Source organism: Pinus tabuliformis, chromosome 6, assembly GCF_031772625.1.
Source record: "Pinus tabuliformis cultivar Carrire ecotype Pingquan chromosome 6, CPIR1, whole genome shotgun sequence".
NCBI lineage: Eukaryota > Viridiplantae > Streptophyta > Pinopsida > Pinales > Pinaceae > Pinus > Pinus tabuliformis.
In genome coordinates this window covers 82,087,576-82,108,491 of record NC_142292.1, presented here as the reverse complement: position 1 = coordinate 82,108,491, position 20,916 = coordinate 82,087,576, and the positions used below count along the sequence as shown (strand labels likewise).

Genomic DNA, 20,916 nt, shown 5'->3' with positions numbered 1-20,916 from the left:
AATTCTCATAAGAAGAGTCAGATAGGTAAGCCATTTACTCAGCTTATATGAGTACATCTCATCATACCAACCAACATTGTCACATAGCGAGGCCTTGACTAACAGCTGTATCTCTCCACAAAATTAGAGCACAATGTTGGCGAGACAATGACTGATAGACACCATAATCATTGTCTCTTAAGGCACATACCCCATCTGGATGTTCACAAGGTATGTCCTTTTAGGACCATTCCTATCTTGGAATAACACATCCTCAAGGAATTTCCTCTTTGACTAATCTTTCCTATTGGATGCCCCACCACATCCTCAAAGAGTATCGGAATCAATCTCAAATGCTTACCCAATCCTCCATTCTTTTTTCATAACATGAAGACAAGAATGATGTATCTATCTCTCCCTCTCAACTAGGGAGGATATACTCATTCCTATAAAAGGAATATACCCATGTTCCTTCTTACGTAGGAACTTGCCCAAGCTCCCTCTTAACTAGGGACTTGTTTCCAACATTAGCCATCAACACTTTGGTGGAGATCATGGTACCATCAGTTGCTAGTAGGGCTCCTCCTTTTGATGTCATGAACTTCAACTTCTTCATCATGGAGCCTTCATCTTCTAGATATTCTTTATAGCGCATCGAACATCTTCTCCATCTTTTTCCTTCAACGAACCATAGTGTTGATCAATAATCATGTCATCCTTCTCTTCATCGGAAAGTGATCGTCTAGTCCACATTTGGTTATCCTTCATACAACTACCTCTTCCAAGTCATGTTTCTTTCAAGATCTTCCATCTGATCTCATGAGTACTAGTTGTAGATGACTTCTACAAGCCTCTTTCGGTAGCCTTGTTTTAACCCAACCAGATTTTTTCAAAAATAAAAACGAACATCATATCAAAGTTACCTTTTTTTATGATGGTCTTGTTGAAGAATCTAGGGCAAAGTAGTGTAAGAGTGATTCTTCGTTACTTGATAACAATTTGTGGAGCATTTTTACTTTTACTTATTAACTTAATCTTCTTCTTCTTCTTTTTCTTCTTAGTGCATATGAGTGTACTTCATCAAACTGCTACCAAAACATAAGAACAAGAACACAAGATATTGGCTCTCAGCTAGGGCCAAAATCTCTCATTTTGAGAGGAAAACCCTTTAGTAAATTTCTTTTATTGAAGCTTCTATTGGTCAATGCCAAACACCTAGACCCCTGACAAGATTATCCTCCAAGCACAAGTCAAGTCCTTCTTTCTTTCTGCACCTTATTCCTCGGCACTTCTTCCAGCACTTTGTTCTCCGACACTTTTTCCTCCTCCTTCTGGCACTTCATTCTCTGGTGGTAGGCTCTCTTATGCTAGTTCTAGAAGAGATGTTTCTCCTTGATCCTATGTGCACCTTCTCACATACGATGGTGTTTTTCTTCTCTTCACCAATTCAACTTCTGCTTCATGTAACACTGCAGACTTGATATGGCAGCACTGCAGCCCTAAATTCTCGCACGTGTGGGAGGTTTCGTGGTGTATTTTGTTTCTTTCTCCTTTGTATGTGAGAGACTCTTCTAATGAGAGGCCTTATAGGCCTAAGTTTCAAGCCCAAACAATGAGAATTATGGGACTGTTATATTGCTGCTGATATGTCCACAGAAAGCCTTCCTTTTCTCGCACGTGTGACTGTGTTTAGTCCTAGAAACAGTGATTCAACCTTTGCTTAGACTTCTTATTCTTTCGTTGCACTAGAGGCTCTTTATCTTCCGCTTGTTTCACTCTTATCTTGGCTCCTTGTCTTCGCTTCTTTCAGAGATGCTTGAATGCGTAGAGGAGTGGATAGTCTCTATATATAGACTCCATTTAGGCAGAGTAGAAGGCCGACTTTGAGGGTTGTTTGGAGGCCGATTTGTTGAGCAGACTTCAAATAGTTTCTATGGTGGTGTAGCATGCTCGTAGGAGCTTCTTGATGGTTCCTTTGCATAGTAGTAGACTTGACTTTGCTTGGAGGTTTTCTCTTTGACTTTAATATATATTTATACATGGTGTAACATGCCCTTAAGGCCTTCAACATTTCATTTTGACTATTTGACTCACCTATAGCACTTAAACTAGTGCTAGACCTATTTCAATGAGCAAGAAACTCATTGACATATATTATAAAAATAATATTTCATTTCTTGAATAATACAAATATCAAAAGTACATTTATGAAGACCGAACCTAGTTACATTTCCTTCAACAGGTCTTTCGTCATGACATCAGCTTCTTGCAACATCAACACCCTGCACATCTATGAATCCATCTCCAAGACATTCGTTACCAAGATTATTCTTTTGTAGTGTACATATCATGGTCTTCATACCTTTTTCTTCCATGGAGATGTCTTAGCTAATTCTTCTAGTTATCGGATGTTCATTACTTATCTTATCTTATCTTGCGTGACTATACTTTCATGAACTCTTCTTCCTTTCTTCACATATTGCTTTCCTCAAGATCTTCTTTACATGGTTCTTTCAACATAGGAACCATCATTGTCAACCACCTCATATTCCATATGAGGTCATATTATGTTAATTTCATCTTATCAATATGTAGAAGAGTTTAAGGCACATTGTCTACATGTCTTCATGCATTATTCTAATGGAAGAGTATCATGCTCATGAGATAGAGCATTCAACCATTCTTTCCGCAACTATATGATGACATGACTTTATTTATCAAATATATACATACCTCTTCCTCCTTTTGGTCATCTAGACTACCCTCTAGCAGCGTGCTTTCCTTGCTTGAAGATGAAAGTACTTCAACCAATTTGTCATGTTGCACATCTTTGTCATCATATCGTCATCCTTTTGACCTGTAGATACCACATAAGATGGAATGTAGACCATCCGCACGACACTTGCTTATTCTTAAGTAGAGGTGAATCTTCTAATAAAGATTCTAATGGAGGATCTTAATGATCCTCATTCTACAAATGCTCCTTTCTAATGATGATGATGTATGATGATCTCCTTATATTCTATCTTACTAGATGACTTTCTCCAACCATATAGATTGCTACTTTGGTTGTCCTTCTATGATTCTAATGATGATGCCATGAGCTACTTCCTTTCATTCATGTGAGATCACTGCTTCAGCCACATAGACTTCTACTTTGACTGACCTTCCATGTCATTATGATGATGTCATCTCTATTTCAACTATAATGCATCCTATCATTCTTGTGATGCTTCCCATTCTCTTCTATAACAGAAAAAAACTAAGTAAAGGAGGTTATCTCAGTTATAGTAGAGATCTTTCACTTCCTCCTTTGATTTCTTTTGTTCTGATTCTTCCACTTCTTCATGCTTCATTTCTTTCATTTCTCTTATTGTTGTCCTTCTTGAGTTTGGGACAATTCCTTTTAAAGTGACCATATTCACTACACTCATAGCATTGTATCTTTGACATATCGATCTTCTTCTTTTTCCGAGGATCAAGCTTTCCAAAATTTCATTTTCTCCTGGCCATAGTAGCATATGCTTGAACTTGTTCATTTGATCCAACATTGCACTTTGCCTTCAACCTAGTTTCTTCAATCTTACATAATGACCAAAGTTCACTAAATGCAGTGGCTTCCTTCTTTCCATAGATACTTTATATAAAGTTGCCCCATTCATAAGGTAGTGCATTGAGCACAATGGTGGTCATTTCTTTATTAGACATTATTTCTCCTAACTCTTGTAGTTGATATCTTATTTGAAATACCCTCATAAGGTATGAGGCTATCCCTTCATCCTTAGATACCTTCATTTTGCATAATTCAGTTCTCAATGATATAACATCTCCTGCAGTACTAACGGAAAACAATTCTACCAACTTTGCTACATAAGGGATTAGGGAATCCTTGATTGTTTCTATGAGGATTCATTGAGCCCTTATTTCCCTTTCCATATACTTCGATAGTGCTTGAGCTTGTTCTTGAGATGGTTTCGAGATTGAACCCTTAACATATTCAATAACTTCATTCTCTATGAGGGTCAAATCAATCCCCTTTTTCCATGCAAGGAAATTTGATGACCCAACCAGTTTGTTGCTCTCTCTGCAGAATGAAGTCATGTTGATACTAAATCCAGACATAAATATAAAGATACTTACTTGTCAAGTGAAGATGCGCCTAGATGATGATATCTTCAACTTGATGATGTTGCTTCCTTGATGATCTTCTTAAAGGATGTTTGAGATGTAATATTTGCTTCAATGTGAAGAAGATCACCTTGATTTCTTTGATGATGATGGAAATGCTTCTTCTTGCTTCCTTTGGATGTAGAAACGTAGAATATGGAGACTCCAAGATGCTTCAAATGTGTATTCCTTTTTTCTTTGAGTGGAGGTAGGGTCCTTGAGGTCTTCTTCTGCTTCTGATGATGTGATTTTTAAGATGAGTGCTCCTCCTTGGTGCTTTTTAGTCCTCCTTAATGATTTCCTTGTGCTCAACCCTCATGTATCCTTCTTTAATGATGTGATCTTCAGGTTGCCTCTTCTTCTTGTTGTAATCACCTTAGCTCTGATACCATGTTGAGAAATCTAGGGGCAGCTAGATTAGGTGATTTCTCTCACTTTGATAATTGCTTGTGATGTTTTTTTACTTAACTTGATGTACTTGTAGTTAGTTCTTCTTTACGTGATTACTATTGTGTGCTTTGATCATCAAACAGCTACTAAACAATAAAGAACAATGAGACAAGAGAACACAAAATGTAGGCTACTAGCTAGGGTCAAAACCTCTCCTCTTGAGAGGAAAACCCACAATAATTCTTCTCTTCTTATAGTATGTTGAGATGACGAATTCCAAGACCTATGACCCTTGAGAAAGACCCCTTCAAGACCAAGTCAACCTTCCTTCTTGAATAGTTTTCCTTACACAACTTACAACAACAACTTCTCCAACACTTTTAGACTGCAACTCTGCCTTACTGCAGAAACCCTAGATTGGCACATGTGAGTATAAGATGGTGAAACGTATCCTTTTCTTTCTTCGCTTGGGTAGCTACTTCTTCCTTTGGAACTCAGTTTGCAAGATGTGTTGAAAAACGTGTGACTACGTTCGGTGTTCATAAATATGAAATGTACTTTTGAGTCTTGTATATTGTAAAATGAAAGAAAAATTATTATTGTTATTTTTGTAGCATGGAATTCATGCTCAAGGTCATTTTATTTAGAGGTCAAGCACCCACTGAGTGCTTCTAGGGTATGTCCTAGGGTCAAGAAGTCAAAAGAGTCATTGTCATATGAAGAAGACCCCATCGTGCACATCGTAACTTGTAAAAAGAATTATTTTTGTATTTAAAAGTGTCAATATATCCTCCAAGACCAAGTCGCCCTGGTAGCTAAGAAGTCGGCCTCAATTATGGCATTCCATCCTTCTTGGAAGCCTATATATAGGAGGGAACTCGACCTCCTATGGACATCATTCAGTGTTTGGGTTATTTCTCTCTCTCTTTTCACACATGTGAAGGAAGGAGGCTACGGTTTTGTTGTTGCAAGATCGAACTTAGAGAAATTGCAAAAATAAGGTTGAAGGAATGTCTATTAGAATTTAGGTCATCCTCAAGCCCTAGAAGAAGGAGAAACTCAAGCAAAGGTCAAAGGAAGCCTTGGAAACCATAAATTTGCTCACACGTGTGGAGGCAGCAATTGTTGTAGGGGCTGAATATTTCAGACCTGCAGTAGAAGCTGAAATTTTGTAACTGGGGGTCGAAGTTGTGCAGCTGGAAGAGATCTAACAGCATTTGACTTGGACAAAGGAAGCACATCATCAATAAGGTCATACTTGGTCTTGGAAGGATATTGGTCTTGGTCTAGAGGTCTTGGAATTCATTATTTGAAGAATCTATAAGAAGAGAAGGGATTTGTGGGTTTTCCTCTGAAGTGGAGAGGTTTTGGCCCTGGCTTGCAGCCTATATCCTGTGTTCATGTGTATTGTTGATCTTCTTGTTTTGGTAGTTGTTTAATGATAAGAATAACATAATAAGAAGAGAAGAAGCTAATAAGTAAGAAAAATAAAAGGACATCACAAGCATTTATCAAGTTTAAGAGAAATCATCCTAATTGTAGCCCTATAGATTTCTCAACAGGGTATCAAAGATAAGGTTGGCAAAGGGCATAATGAAGATCACTACATCCTTGAAGAAGTCTTTGAAGAAGTGTTCTATGATAGCAAGTCATCTCAAAAAAGGTATCAAGGCATTGTGGAATATCCTATTATCCATCAAGAATAATATGACCAAGACTTTTACAAAGGACAAAGGGTTATTCTCAGCACTTATAGGCACATTTGAAGATGAAAATATTTGGGTAATCGACAGTGGAGCATCAAGACATATGACAGGTGAACACAAGCAATTAACGACCTTATCAAGAGGAAAATCTTCCTACTCCATTAAACTTGGTGACAAGAAGAGATATCATGTAAGAGGAATTGGATCAACCTCGCAAGAGCTAGAGAATGGAGGAAATATTTATCTCAACAACATCCTATTTGTTCTAGGTTTGCAAAAGAATCTACTTTCTATTTCATGTTTAGAAGATAAGGGAGATAGAGTCACTTTTATAGATGGAAAGGTTGTAGTATGGGATAAAAGCTCTAGCATAAAAAATGCAAAGGTCATTGGGATTCGTGAAAGAAGATTCTACAGACTGTTGACTCCCCTCTCTCAAGCTTTGGTTCACATTAAAGTAAGTCCATGTGAACTTTGGCATAGAAGGTTTGGTCACCTTAAATACAAAATCTTACCAACAACTCTAAATTCAATAGTGAATGGCATCCCTGAACTCAAGGAGGATAATGAAGGAGTATGCAAGGGATGTGCATTAGATAAAAATGTTAAGAGGCCATTTGGAAGCAATGCTTCAAGGTCAAAAAGAAACCCTGGATCTCATTCATTCTAATGTCTGTGGTCCTATGTCTACAAAGTCTCTTGGAGGTCATCTAAAATATGTAGCATTTATTGATGACCACTCAAGGAAAACTTGGATCTATTTTTTGAAGTCCAAGGATGAAGTATTCAACAAATTTCAAGAATTTAAAGCTGAAGTAGAGAACCTTACAGAAGGAGGATAAAGATACTAAGATCTGATAATGGAACTTCAAATGAACTCTTAGCTTTTTGTAAGGAGGCTGGGACTAAAGGGAGCTGATAGTCCCATATAATCGTGAACAAAAGGGAGTTGTTGAAGGAAAGAATCGATCAATTGAAGAAAGTGACAGAGCCATGTTACATGATGAAGACTTGACAAAATTTCTATGGGGTGAAGCAACACAGACTATTGTATATGTTCAAAATCGAAGTCCTCACAGATCACTAGACAACATAACTTCTGAAGAAGCATTCACTGGGAAGAAACCAAGCGTGGATCATCTCTGAATATTTGGCTCTCCTGTCTATACTGATATTCTAAAAGATAAGATAAAGAAGTTGGATCCTACAAGCATGAAGGGAATATTTTTTGGCTATAGTAATACTTCAAAAGCATATAGGATCGACATAAAGGAAGGACACCGAATAGAAGTAAGTCGAGATGTGATCTTTGATGAAAGTATTGCATTCAAGAAATCAAAGGATCTCCTGATTGACTCTGATGATGAAGAACTTCCAATATTTGAAGAAGAGTGCACAAGGGAGGAAGAAGATTCAAATCATAAAGAGATAGGTCCCATTGAACCTGTGCAACAAGTCATCATCCCTGAAAATAGAAAGAGAACTAATTGGTTAAAGTCTACTCTCCTAGATGTCGAGGGACATGGAGCTGCCAAAGGCACATTCAAGGAAAGTAAGAAGCCCAAAAGATATTCAGGATTTGCAGCCTATATGATGAAGTTAATAGAAGCAGACCCATCCACCTTTTAAGAGGTTGTCAAACATCAAGAATGGAAAGATGCCATGAAAAGGAGTTTGGGAAATTGTACCTAGGCCTGAAGACAAATCTATGGTGACTTCCAAGTGGCTCTACAAGATTAAACATGCACCAGATGGAAGTATAGATAAATATAAGGAAAGATTTGTGGCTAGGGGCTTCTCCCAACAGGAAGGCATCGATTATGAAGAGACATTTTCACCTACAACAAAGTATACAACTATACGTTTGTTGGTTTCTTTGGCAACACTGATGGGATGGAACATTCATCAAATGGATGTCAAGACAACATTCCTGAATGATACTATTGATGAAGAATTCTATATAGAACAACCCTTGGGATTCGAAGTAAAAGACAGAGAGAATTATGTCTACAGGTTGAAGAAGGCACTATATGGCCTCAAGCAAGCAGCAAGGGCATGGTATGCAAGGATGGATGCATACCTACAAAAATTGGGCTTCTCGAAGAGTTTTGTTGATCCAAATCTCTACATCAAGGTTGTGAAGGATGAGCCCGTAATCATTATTCTATATGTGGATGATCTTCTCATGACAATTGTGGAAGGTTGTATTCAAGAGTGCAAGAAGCAACTGGCAGCAGAATTTGATATGAAGGATCTAGGTTGATGCACTATTATTTTGGGTTGGAATTTTGGCAAGGACCTGATGAGATTTATCTAGGTCAAGGAAAGTATGTGATCGAGATGCTAAAAAGGTTTGACATGATGGATTGCAAACCTATGACAACCCCTAAGATCACAACTTGAAAAGGCTAAGAAGTTCTGAATCAATCCTGGTGGATTCGAGAAAGTATAGACAATTGATTGGATCACTAATGTATTTGGTAAATACTCGAGCAGACATTTGTTTTGCAATGAATATTCTCAGTCGATTTCAAGTTGAGCCCAAGCATGATCATTAGATAGCAACCAAGCATATAATGAGATATCTGCAAGGAACAATCCACTACTTCCTGAAGTATGATAAGCGGAATGATGTCCACTTGATTGGATATACAAATTCCGACTAGGGAGGCGGTGAGATGGATGGGGGAAGCACTAATGGAGGATGTTTTAGTTTGGGATCCTCCATGATATCCTGGATGAGTAGAAAGCAAGAATCAATAGCTTCGAGTAGTGCCAAGGCTAGATATATTGCATCCTGTGAAGTAAGCAGAGAAGTTGTTTGGTTGAGGAAGTTGTTGTTCGACCTGTTTGAAGGACTAATAGACCCATATGAATAGTGAGTGACTCCGTCCCTTTAGTGAAGTAAGCAGAGAAGTTGTTTGGTTGAGGAAGTTGTTGTTCAATCTGTTTGAAGGACTAATAGACCCTACAATGATACATTGTGGCAACACCAACTGTATAAGGTTGTCTAAAGACCCAATGTTTCATGGAAAGACAAAGCACATAAATAACAAGTATCACTACATTTGAAAGATGGTACAAGATGGAGTGTTGTAGCTACGGTATATCTCCATTGATGAACAGGTAGTTGACATCTTGACAAAATCTCTTCCTTAAGAAGCTTGTGTATTTGAGAGACAAATGTGGACTGGTTGATATATCCTCCCTAGTTGAGAGAGATAGACACATCATTATTGTCTTCACTTCGTGAAGAAAGAATGGAGGATTGGGTAAGCATCTGGCATCCGATACTCTTTGAGGATGAGGTAGGGCATCCAAGATAAGAGCAATCGAAGAGGAAACTCCTTGAAGATTGTTATTCCAAGATAGGAATTGTCCTAAAAGGACATACCCTGTGAATACCCGAGTGGGGTATGTGCCTTGAGAGACAATGATGATGGTGTCTATCAGTCATTGGTCTCGCCAGCATTGTGCTTTAATCTTGTGGAGAGATAGAGTTGTTAGTCAAGACCTTTCTATGTGACAATGTTGGTTGGTATGATGCAAAGAAATGGCTTACCAATCTGACCTTCTTATTGTTGAAATTTCTAAGTCTAATCGTTAGAAATTTTATCTGTATTCTTCTGGTTTATTTCTCTTACTTGTTAATTACAAACAAGTTATTTAAACATATAAACATCGAAATAAGCACAATACAATCTCAACCATCTACAGATCAACAGCTAAAAGAAATAGCAAACACAAAAGTGACACCATTATTTTTGGACAACTTGTCCCCGGAAAAACCCAACTTAGGAAAATCGATGCAACAATTCTCAAGGTTATTTATTATGCAGTATATCCTTGAGTACCACTAGGTGCCAACCTGGCTCACCCGACGGACAAAAATAACTGGCAGTAGTACCTCTCTATTCTGAAGCAGATATTCAGAAAATTTGCCCCACGAAATCCTCTCCAGCACAACTGAAGCACAGCATCAACCCTCCTAGCCTCTGCGTCAGCGTCAAAACCCTCTGCGCCACCCCTCTGAGGCACTGCATAGCATCTACGGCCTTATACGTCACTCCTGATGCCCTCTGCGTGGATGACGCCTTATTGAACGTTAAAAATATACCTTATCCTTTGACCCTGTTGTCGCCCCAAATTCTTGGTATCTTATCTCCGTTATCCATTTTTTACAAAACCATTCGGGGAGCTTTTTAACAGTTTTCTTTTGACTCTTCCGCACTCGAGGAGCTTTTTAACAATTTTCTTTCTACTTTTTGGGTTCTTCCTGACTCTTCGTTCCCTTGCCTTGGAATCGCCATTCAAGCTCTGTGAAGGTTCTATTTTCCAGTTCAAATGTCTGAAATGGGGAACAAGAGTCAAAAACTCCTTGAAATTTGTACATAAAATTAATTAAATGACTTAAACTATGATACTAGTAAAGAAATGTCTGATTTATTTAAGTGTTGATTTTATATTTTAAAATAACTTAAACCTCAAAGTTTACAAGCAGGTTTTAAGAAAGAAAGTGTTGATTTCATGTTTTGAATAAAGAAAAACTCATTATTTTTGGAAAAAAAAATAATTGTAAGTCATTTTGGAAAGAACTTCAATCTAAATATAAATAAACTGAAAATAATATTACATTAGAGAAATAATCATATTAATAGTGTTAAATATTAATAATATATAACACTATAGTACAACAATTTACTTGAGCTTGCAACATTTTATCTCAAATTTCATTCGGGACAAGTATATTCAAACTCTGATTATTAGTTGATTTCAAGTCTTGTTTTAAAACCTTTTTGCTTTTTTGGTTTTCCTTTTAAAGCCTTTTTCCTCCTGTGGTTTTTCACCTTGCTTTTGATTATTGCTTTAGTATTTTTCAACTTCTCTTAGCTAAGTAGACCTTACATCATGGTAGAATTGACGGGTCTCCTTCTTAAGTAGATAGGTGTCTTTTTGTAATTTTCACACATAGTGTACAATGCCTCACAAGTACATCTTGAAGTTGACAAGCTATAGCTAAGGATTTTAACATCCTTGTTGCAATTCTTTGGCCTATATTGATGCTCTATCTCATTAGTATTTTCTAGCATTCTTTGTCTAACTTACTCTAGCTATACACTTAACACATAATGCTATGACTTATTTTTCCAAAGCAATTATGTTAATGCCACTTTCTTACATAAGCAATATATGTTCCATTATATTCTTATTTTCCCTTAGCAACCACAAAAATCGTAGTCAATTGGTTGTACGCTTTTTTATCCTAACAAATAATAAGTGTAGTATTACAAATCCTAAACACTAGCAAAGTTCATGCATTTAGTTTGCAAATAATCTAGTTTTCTGAATTCTTACTTGAGCTTGATTTACACGACAAAATATCCTTGCTAGTGCTTGATTCCACATATAAACCAAAAAGACTTTAAAGCCAAATAAAATACCAAATATTCAAAAATATCTCATGTTATGGTCCATGGCCATTGAAACAGAGATGATGAAAGCATCTTCCACATCAACAATATTCTAACTCCACATATAAACCAAAGAGACTTGAAAGCCAAATAAAATACCAAATATTCAAAAATATCTCATGTTATGATCCATGGTCATTGAAGCAAAAGTGATGTAAGCATCTTCCACCACAACAATATTCTAACAATAGAAATAGAGAATAAAAGACAACCACTGATACTTTATTTAAGGCAGACACTCAACAAGATCATGGTATTTGGAAAATTATTGAAAAAAAACAGATACAAGAATTCTATTATTAATTATTTATTTTGTTCCAAACTGCTGTAGCTGAGCTCTGATGGTTTTGATTTCTTCTCTGGGGAATTGACAGTACCAGAAATATATTCTTTCATCCAGTTGCCGTTGCTTTCTTTTTGTTTTGTATTTTCTGTTCTGGAACCAGTAATATACTTTTTCACCCTGGATATCTCCAAACTGCTCTGATGGTTTAGATTTCTTCTCTGGCGGATTGACAGTACCAGAAATGAATATAGCTTCAAGGATCCGGATCTGTTCCGGTTTGGAAACCAACTGAGATAACAACCAGCAAATCTTTAATTAAATCTTACATCTTACAATGTCGGATTTAGTCTCCAAAGGTGTAAGACAGTAATGAATCCTCGAGTAAATCTGCAATTAATTCTTGCATGAAACCGTTACCAATTTATTCACCGTATATTACTACATGGACGGCCACAACTTGAGACCACGTAAGCGGAGGACGAAAAATCAGAGTCGGGTAAACATTATATATACACGTATTGAAACGAAAGAATTGATATTCAGACCTAGTGAGTGAAGGGCCTTTCTGTATTACATCTATCAGAGGTTTGAGTGAAAATATGAGCACCTCATCCACGATAAACAGGTTGTGGGACCGTGAAATAATGATGTTCGGAGTTGATTCAGGGCAATTCTCAGGGGTTAGTTCTGGCCATGCTTTTCAACCTGAAAAGCTGAATATTGGCTCCCACGTAAACGGTGAAATAATGATGTTCGGAGTTTAATCCAGGGCAATTCTCAGGCCTTAGTTCTGGCCATGCTCTTCAATCTGATAAGGTACCTGCTCCATGACAGGGAAAATGAATATATAAGTTAGAATTACTGTGAAAATACTAATCGGATTAATTGTAGATATCACATCTGCACATCATTTAACTACATGCAATCAGATATATATAAATACCAAAATTTCTGAACGTTATATATATATATATATATATATATATATATATATATAGATTAAATGAGCAAACTGCACTACATTATTACTTTTAGATATTTAAATTACAAATTAAAAAGCTGAAATAACTGCTTACAGTTAACTGCGTTTGAATTATTAATAATTAATCACTAGCGTTAATATTGATATTTCTTTTACAATATATGCAGAATGGTTCCAGAAGGGAATAGACGCTTCCAAAATTACTGTAATTAATTAATCCTTCGTCCTGTCAACCCGACCAAGAGCCACCGCCTGCAAAGCAACTTCCAACTTTTCAACCCTAGTCTATTGCTTTGTTTTTGGAAACTCAACTGACTGACCTCCTAATTTCCACGCATCGCAGGGTGTCAGTGTGGGTATGAACGGAGAGAGAGGGGTTTACGAACAAACCTGTAAATGGCACCCTCGTTTTCAAGGGACAAGCGCAGTCATTACACTAGCCTAGCCATTCAACCCGACCAAGAGCCACCGCCTGCAAAGCAACTTCCACCTTTTCAACCCTAGTCTATTGCTTTGTTTTTGGAAACTTAACTGACCGACCTAATTTCCACGCATTGCAGGGAATCAGTGTGGGTATGAACGGAGAGAGAGGGGTTTACGAAGCGCAGTCATTACAGTAGCCTAGCCATTGACTAATTTAAATATTAAAAACACAAAAGGAGAGTAATTTTCAAAAAAACAAGACACTGCAAAACGAGTATGGTCATCCATATACTCATGATGTTTGTTTCCCAAGCATTGCAGGGATCCAACACCGGAGGGTGAGTGTGTCCAAAATCAAAATCGACTGAGATAAGGAATTTCTATATGTGATATATATAGATTTAAAAGCAGATTTTAAAGTTTATCTAATAATGTATAGATTTGAGCTAAGAATGTGTAGATCTAAAGTTCATTACAATGCAGATTAAAAAAAAATTCACTTGTCAAATAAAATGTAAATCTGAATCACAATCACAATATAACTTACCTTCAACTTGTAGACGAGGAGTTGTTGTGGCAAACCCTCATATATTCTTTGCATTCATTCTTTTCTAGGCCTTGAATGTTAGGAGAAATAATGCATTTGGCTTTATACAACTACTCTTTTTCCGAGTTGGGTATTGTTGTACAAACATCATCAAGCTTTGCATCTTTCTCCTGCTTTGCATCTTTCTCCTCTTGAGAACACAGAAAGACTTACCTCTTCTTCCTCTTCCCCTACTATTTATTTTTATATCATTAGGGTTTTCTTGTTATACTTAAATATCTTTACTCTTTTTATTCCCGATTAGGGTTTCTTCTTATACTTAATTATCTTTATTCTTTTTTATTCTCGATTAGGGTTTTCTTCATCTTTTTATTCTTGATTAGGGTTTTCTTCATATACTTAATTATTTTTATTCTTTTTTTTTCTTTATATATATATATATGATTGTCCACGAAAACCTACTAGTCTGTTCTAAAACATCATGTTATTCCTATACTAGAGTGTTCTAAAAACATCATGTTAAAATTTAGTTGGTGTAATTGTAAAATGCTAAATTTATAAAATTTTAAATTTATGTTGCTTAAAATATTTCTAACTAGTTTTGCACTTTCTATTTCTAATTTGTAATGGGACTAAGACTTTCTAGCATCATGTTCACTTCCATGTACCTTTTGGCTATGCATCTACTCCCACTATAGTTGTGGACATCAGAGTTTTTATCAGAATGCTTGAGTTTTTGTCACCATGTCCTTCACCCCAGTATTAAAGAAATTAAATTTGTCTATTAACATGTTCTTTTTTCTTATAATTGTTAGTTTATGCCTCTAATTAGTTCAAGACCTATCATTTTCATCAACAAGGTTTTATCATCATGCAACCACACTTTTAGAGTCCAATGGTTGCCCCCTCCATTGCTACTACCTACATGATTAATATTTGAATATTATTATGCACAATTGGTTTCCCATCTACTTTGCCAAAAATAAATTTTGAATAATTCCATATCCAATTATTGATATTTAAATATTATTGTGCATTGCCAACAATAGATTTTCAATAAATTATATATCCACTGAGACTTTGTCGTGCATTATTTTGTTTTGTTTATTATGTGTTTGATTCCAGTTGCTTGTTCGCGCTGCCCGGCAGCATATTCAGTCTATTCCGCTTCTGTACATAATGTAAAAAAATATATATTGTGAATATTGTGACTCTGGGCTACATATAGCTTCTAAAGGGGACTCCACCCCCCCCCCCCCCCCGCATTTTTAAAAAGGAATCGAGGTTGTTAAACCTAGTCATGGAGCAATCAATTAAATTATTGATTGTGACTTGTCTAAGTTAGCTCACTCTTTCTTAAGAAGACATACTAGTTTTTCACAAGGTTGTTAAACTTAGTCATGAAGCAAGCAATTAAACTCTTGATTATGACTCGTCCAGGTTAGCTTATTCTTTCTCTTGCTAAAGAATAAGAAGACATATTGGTTTTTCATATATCTTAATCTTTAAATTTGACATTCTTGATTATGACTTGTTTGGGTTAGCTCATTCCTTATGTCGCCTAGGAATAAGAAGACACACTAGTTTTTCACATATCTTAACCTTTAAATTTAGTGTTTGCTTAGTCATTCCAATATTTCATAAAGACTTACCTTAAATTTATCCATAGAAAACAAAAAAAAGAAATGGTATATTTACACTCCCTAGCTTATGGGAATGTAAGTATGAGCATACAAAAATGGTTGCAATATATTTATCTTAATAAAGATTACATTTCCTCTTTTTTTTTACCTTAGTATATGGCCATTTACAAATGGCAACTTAATAGTGAGTATTTTCTTGTCCCTCCATCTCCTTTTCTACATAGTGGGATTAAGATTAACAGTTAGCTTTATAAAGTCCCCAGATGGAGTGGTAGGGATGCAAAAGGTGGGGAGGTGTGTTTTATCCTTCTCACCAGCTTACACACCTAAGGGAGGTACCAACAAACCCCATTAAGTCATCATTCATATCAATTAAAAGCACAGGAAGCCACACTCGGTTTCTATACTCTGCGTGATTGACAATTAATTTGGGTGAGCAAGGGATGTTGATGAACATGGCAGAGGATACGAATGGACCAAATAAATTGAATGAGAGGTGTACTAGGTTGCAAGGTAAGCATGTCACCTCGAGATTTCACACCATGGAAAATCATAATTGCTGGAAGGAGGCATGCATTCAAGTTAATACTACACTTATGGAGTTGGAAATTAATATTATGTTTGGCATTCAGATCAATTATGGGACACCTCCTTGGGGACGACCACATTGTGTTAGCTAGGCACATGGAATCTCCTCTTCCTATGCTACCAGAGGAAGAGAGTCATTGACATCGTCTCCTCGTCATGCATTCTGTGAAGGTGCTTGTGAATTTTGAATTCCACTTCTGGGGGATTCTAGGGCACATTAGTTTCATTCCAACTTTTTTCCTCAACCTCCCTAGTGATTTTGAAAAGTTAGATATATTTGGATGGGAATATCTATAATGGTTTCATGAGAATGGTATCATGTTAAAGCAAAAAATTTCCTACAAGATCTCTTCCCTCCTTGGCAAGCCACCTCCAAAAGAAAGAAACTCCAAGAGGCATCGACATGTAATTGTGTTTGGTTTGTTCACTAGTAACTCTGAGATATTATTAGTGGGGAACTCTATCTCCTCCGGTAGGTTGCGAAGTCTAGTCCTACTAAAGATTTTTTACTCCCATGCTCCCCCTATTGGCATCACTATTTTTTGGCAAGGATCCCCAAACTGGGTGCTTCGGGACCTCAAGGAGGTAGAACTTAATATGTCAAGCAGAGTCTTGTTGGGCTCATCAATATTCAATTTCCTTTCTAGTGTTAGACTTGTCTGATTCTCAGTGAAAATGACACCTATCACTTGTGGCTCTAGGTGGCTCTTGGTCAACATCTCTGATGCGATCTCCCTAACTACCAAGTGACATGCCCCGTAAGTGAGAAAGGGTACAACGAGGTGTTTCATATTACTAGGAATAGGTTCATTCTACATCACAAGTGTGGGCCAAGAGCTCAACAACTAGATTTCAAGATCTTACCCCTCAATCGGTTCAATAGGAATCACTCAAGTAGAACAAAAATTAACAAATGAAAGGTGCACTGTAACAGATACAATATTTCTAGCAGAGGTGGTAGACTGGGTCATGGATGTAGGGCACACTAAATGTTGCTACAACTAGTACATGTACACGGTGCAAATTTATTAGCGCCTCAAATTTCTTCAAGGCAGAGTTCTTGTTAACATAAACAAGATGAAGGAAGGCATCCTCTTGACCATGAATCAGATGCAGAGGTAAATAATAGCAATGGTCCATTGAAGGATTGAGAACATAGAGAATAATTGTGCATCCCCCTTGATCCTCGCTACTATCCAGATAAAAACAAGGAACTCATTCCAGTTGAAGCTACAAATTCCGAGAGGTCAACTTAATTGTCTTGCAGACTTTTAGTTGTTCTACTTACACATTTAAGTTCAATAGTTTTTTATTCACAGATGGCCCCATAGGTCCAATAATCAATTTTATTTTTTTTACTCATATCTTTTCTTTAAGGATACTAAAACATTTGAAGATCTCTATCTGGCTTGGTTCCCCTAGTTGTATAAGAGAACATTTTTGAAGCCACATATTTATATTCTTTATCTAAAGGAATATAAATTACTTACTTTACAAAAAAAATAGCTTTATAAAGAGGTATTGAATTTGATGATAGGATTATAAATGGAGGGGTTCATAGAAAGATTGGGAATTAACTTATGCTTCACATATAGTACAATAAATGGATGAATTTGTGGATATATTAGCCTTAATAGTTGGTAGGATAAATGGAGGGAGCAAGATAGAGATTAGGCTTGATTTTTGGTAGAATAAATAGATATATCTAAGGCTTGGTTGATTGGATCAAGAGAGAGATTTAATTTGACAAGCACAAGGAAAAATGGAGGCATCCTAGAGCGCAATAACAAAACATCTCATAGAATTATTCTTATGGGTACACTTTTTTCATTTTTGGTAGCTTGGGAGGTACTCCAAGCCCTAGGGTTCAGGGTTTGGAGGTTGAAGTGCCTCAATAGGGTATTGTGGGCTTTGAACCCAAGATGTGGGGCTTGTACCCAAGTTGGTGGGTGTGAATCCATGAGTAGTTTCGATGATTTGCCACTTGGAGGTGTTAGAGGACCCTCAAAGGAGAAAGGGGCAGTGAAAATCATCGAAATCTGAGCTCTAGAAGTGGAGAAATGATTTTTTATTGTAGTTATTGGGTTTGTACAGGAATTGTTCAAGTCAGCGAGAGTTATTTTATGTCACTTGAAAATTTGTCTAGCCCACACATGTGATTTGTTGGATCCCTTCTATTGTGTATAAATAAAAGATGATGGAGACTAATTTTAGGCATCCAAAAAGTGTAATCAAATCACAAAGATCACTTATGTTCTTAAGGTTTTAACCCTGTAGACAAATTCTAAAAACATAAAATAAACAATGATGAGAATATAAAAATAATACACAGATATTTTCCCCTGAATCCCAAAACCAAGACTACCAAAATGATTTTTCATTATATTCCTTTCAATGTTGTAATACATATTTATATACATGTTGAAGCATTCATAAACCCCAATCCATTAACCCTAGGTTAGAACATAACCATAGTTCCCTTGACCGGATCCTCAAAATACCATGGGCAAAAAACCATCATTCCCGAAGCCATGTGTGAAACCCATGCACAAAACCATAGGTAGGTCCACCCACCTAATATAGGGTCCAAAACAAATTGTCATGGGGCACTGCCTCGGACCCCGTACAGGGGCAGCTACCGCCCCCTTGAAACCCCCTCGTGTGTGCGACTAGTCATGGAAAGAATATAACACACACCTAACATTCTCCCACTTGTTGTTTTCTTTTCCACATAGGGGGGTATATGAGAGCTTAGTCATTGGCATGGCCCTGCAATGCCCATCGTTTCTCTACACCAAGAAAACTTCTCATTGCTCACAAACTTCGTTAATGCATCTGCGACATTCTTCACAGTGTCAACCTTTACAAGAACCTCTCCCACTCCAAAGCTTAAACAATTGCCAAGATCTTGCTTATGATTGATAATTTGCGGAAATAAGCACTTGAAATAGGTGTATGCTTTTGTTTGCCTTTAATTGCTTAATTGCCTTAGGTTTATTTGCTTAAACTAATATATAAACACACATAACAGCAAAATCCAGCAAATAAACAAACACATAAGACAACAATATAATATGGAGTTCACCATGATATCTTGGGCTACGTCTCCTTGAGCTCTAATCAACTCGACTAGGCTCTTTGGGATTATGGCTTGAATTCTTTTACAAGTCTTTGACTCCACTCCATAGGTTTACAACTGAACCTATGGGTTTAGAATGTCGTCTTATCCCGTTGGTTGTCCATACTCTGCAAAGAGATCTAGGCTTCTCTGGACTATATTCCTTCAATCAGCACTCTGGGCTATCTTGAGCTCCTGGCTTGCACCAACTCCCTCATAATTCTTTTTATTGTCTTTGGAATTCCTTCTTTTGTCTTCAGCACACATTAGACACCAACAACAACTTGTTCATTTGATCTCTTTGATGTCTGATAAATCACTAAAGCATTTAGGCGCTACCTCCAACCTCTGGTGGCTTCGCTCTGTTAAGCGCTTTGGCTCTGCCTCCCAACCTCTGTGGCTATCCTCTGTCTTTTGAGCATCTCTGGTTTCATTTTGTTTTATAACACATTCTGTTACCACAATCGCTTAAAGTGTGAACCGACTATTCATTAAAAGAATCAGTTTACAAATGAAAGGAACAGCGGGCGTGGGTAACCCAACCATTCGGCCTTCCTCCGGCATAAATCCCGAAACAGAACCCAATAATGGAATACACGGGAAAACTTCACAGAAACCCAACCGTGAGCCTAAAGTCGGAACTCAAATGAAATTCAACCACATCTATAATCCTTTCGGGTCCACACATCGCAAGTCGCATGTCCTGCTGCACTACTCCTCTGATCGCCAATCTCTGATCTATCGCTTATCGCATATCGGCCCATCGCTTTAATCGGCAAGTCGCATGTGCATTGGCCCTTTTGTATTTCCATGATGTGATTCACCAATCACCGAACGGCATTATCGCACATCGCATAGTCACATGTCGCAATGTGCATTGGCCCCTTTGCATTATCGCAATTCGATTTACTGATCTCTGATCACTCTGGTCAGCACCTCATCGGCTATCGGCATTATCGCTATATCGCTTATCGATAGTTGCTGCTTCCATGGTCTGTAGTCTTGCCTCTATGATCTCGACCGTTGATTCCTTTTTCCGATTAGACGGCTCAAAGTGTTCATCACAATCGGCCTATCGCATATCTTCACACCTTTGGTTAAGTCCTCCCTTTGGCTTTTTGCGATGCGATAAAGTGGTAATCGCATATCGCAATGTCTTAAGGCCTATGGTTAAGTCCTTCCCTTTGGCACATCTGCGATGCGATATAATATTGCCCGATTTCCTTTTTGACCAATCAAATAGGGCCACGTGGCCCAATCTCGGCCTACCATGTGTCAGTTGTGGATTTGCCCGTGATCCTATACCAAAAATCAACATTTTCAATATAGTTTGAAGATTAATAAAATTGCCTCCTTTTCTAAGGACATTGGACAATTTTCATTTTACAATAACTCCTTCATCTGAAGTCCATTTTAGCTCGTTCAACTTGTGTTGGATTCAGAATGAAGAAATCTACGCAATGAGACTACTTCCAGAAGCATCCAATGAATTTCATTTTTTAGCATTAAAAAGTCATCAAGGATCATTTTTTGATCACGCCTCCCCATTGGAAATCTTTTGGACACCAAAAGACTGATATACTGATCTGAACAGTAGATGAGAATAACAAAACCCT

General features: G+C 37.2%; 1 protein-coding gene across 3 annotated transcripts in view; it reads right to left on the bottom strand.

Moving 5' to 3' along the window:
- Positions 1-20,916, bottom strand: part of LOC149257368 (E3 SUMO-protein ligase SIZ1-like) — a 211,832-nt gene that overhangs the window by 27,709 nt on the left and 163,207 nt on the right. The window contains exons 4-5 of one of the 3 annotated variants that reach the window (XR_016256735.1): positions 12,607-12,819; positions 10,150-10,590 (exon numbers count right to left, since the gene is read on the bottom strand). Coding sequence is in view for 1 of the 3 variants with exons in the window: in XM_089414200.1 (XP_089270326.1) it covers positions 12,091-12,287; positions 12,607-12,611 (202 nt within the window). In the remaining 2 variants the exon portion in view is untranslated. Of the gene's footprint in view, positions 1-10,149; positions 10,591-12,090; positions 12,288-12,606; positions 12,820-20,916 lie in introns of all 3 variants that reach the window. The other 2 variants (XM_089414200.1, XR_016256734.1) reach the window with 2 other exon arrangements.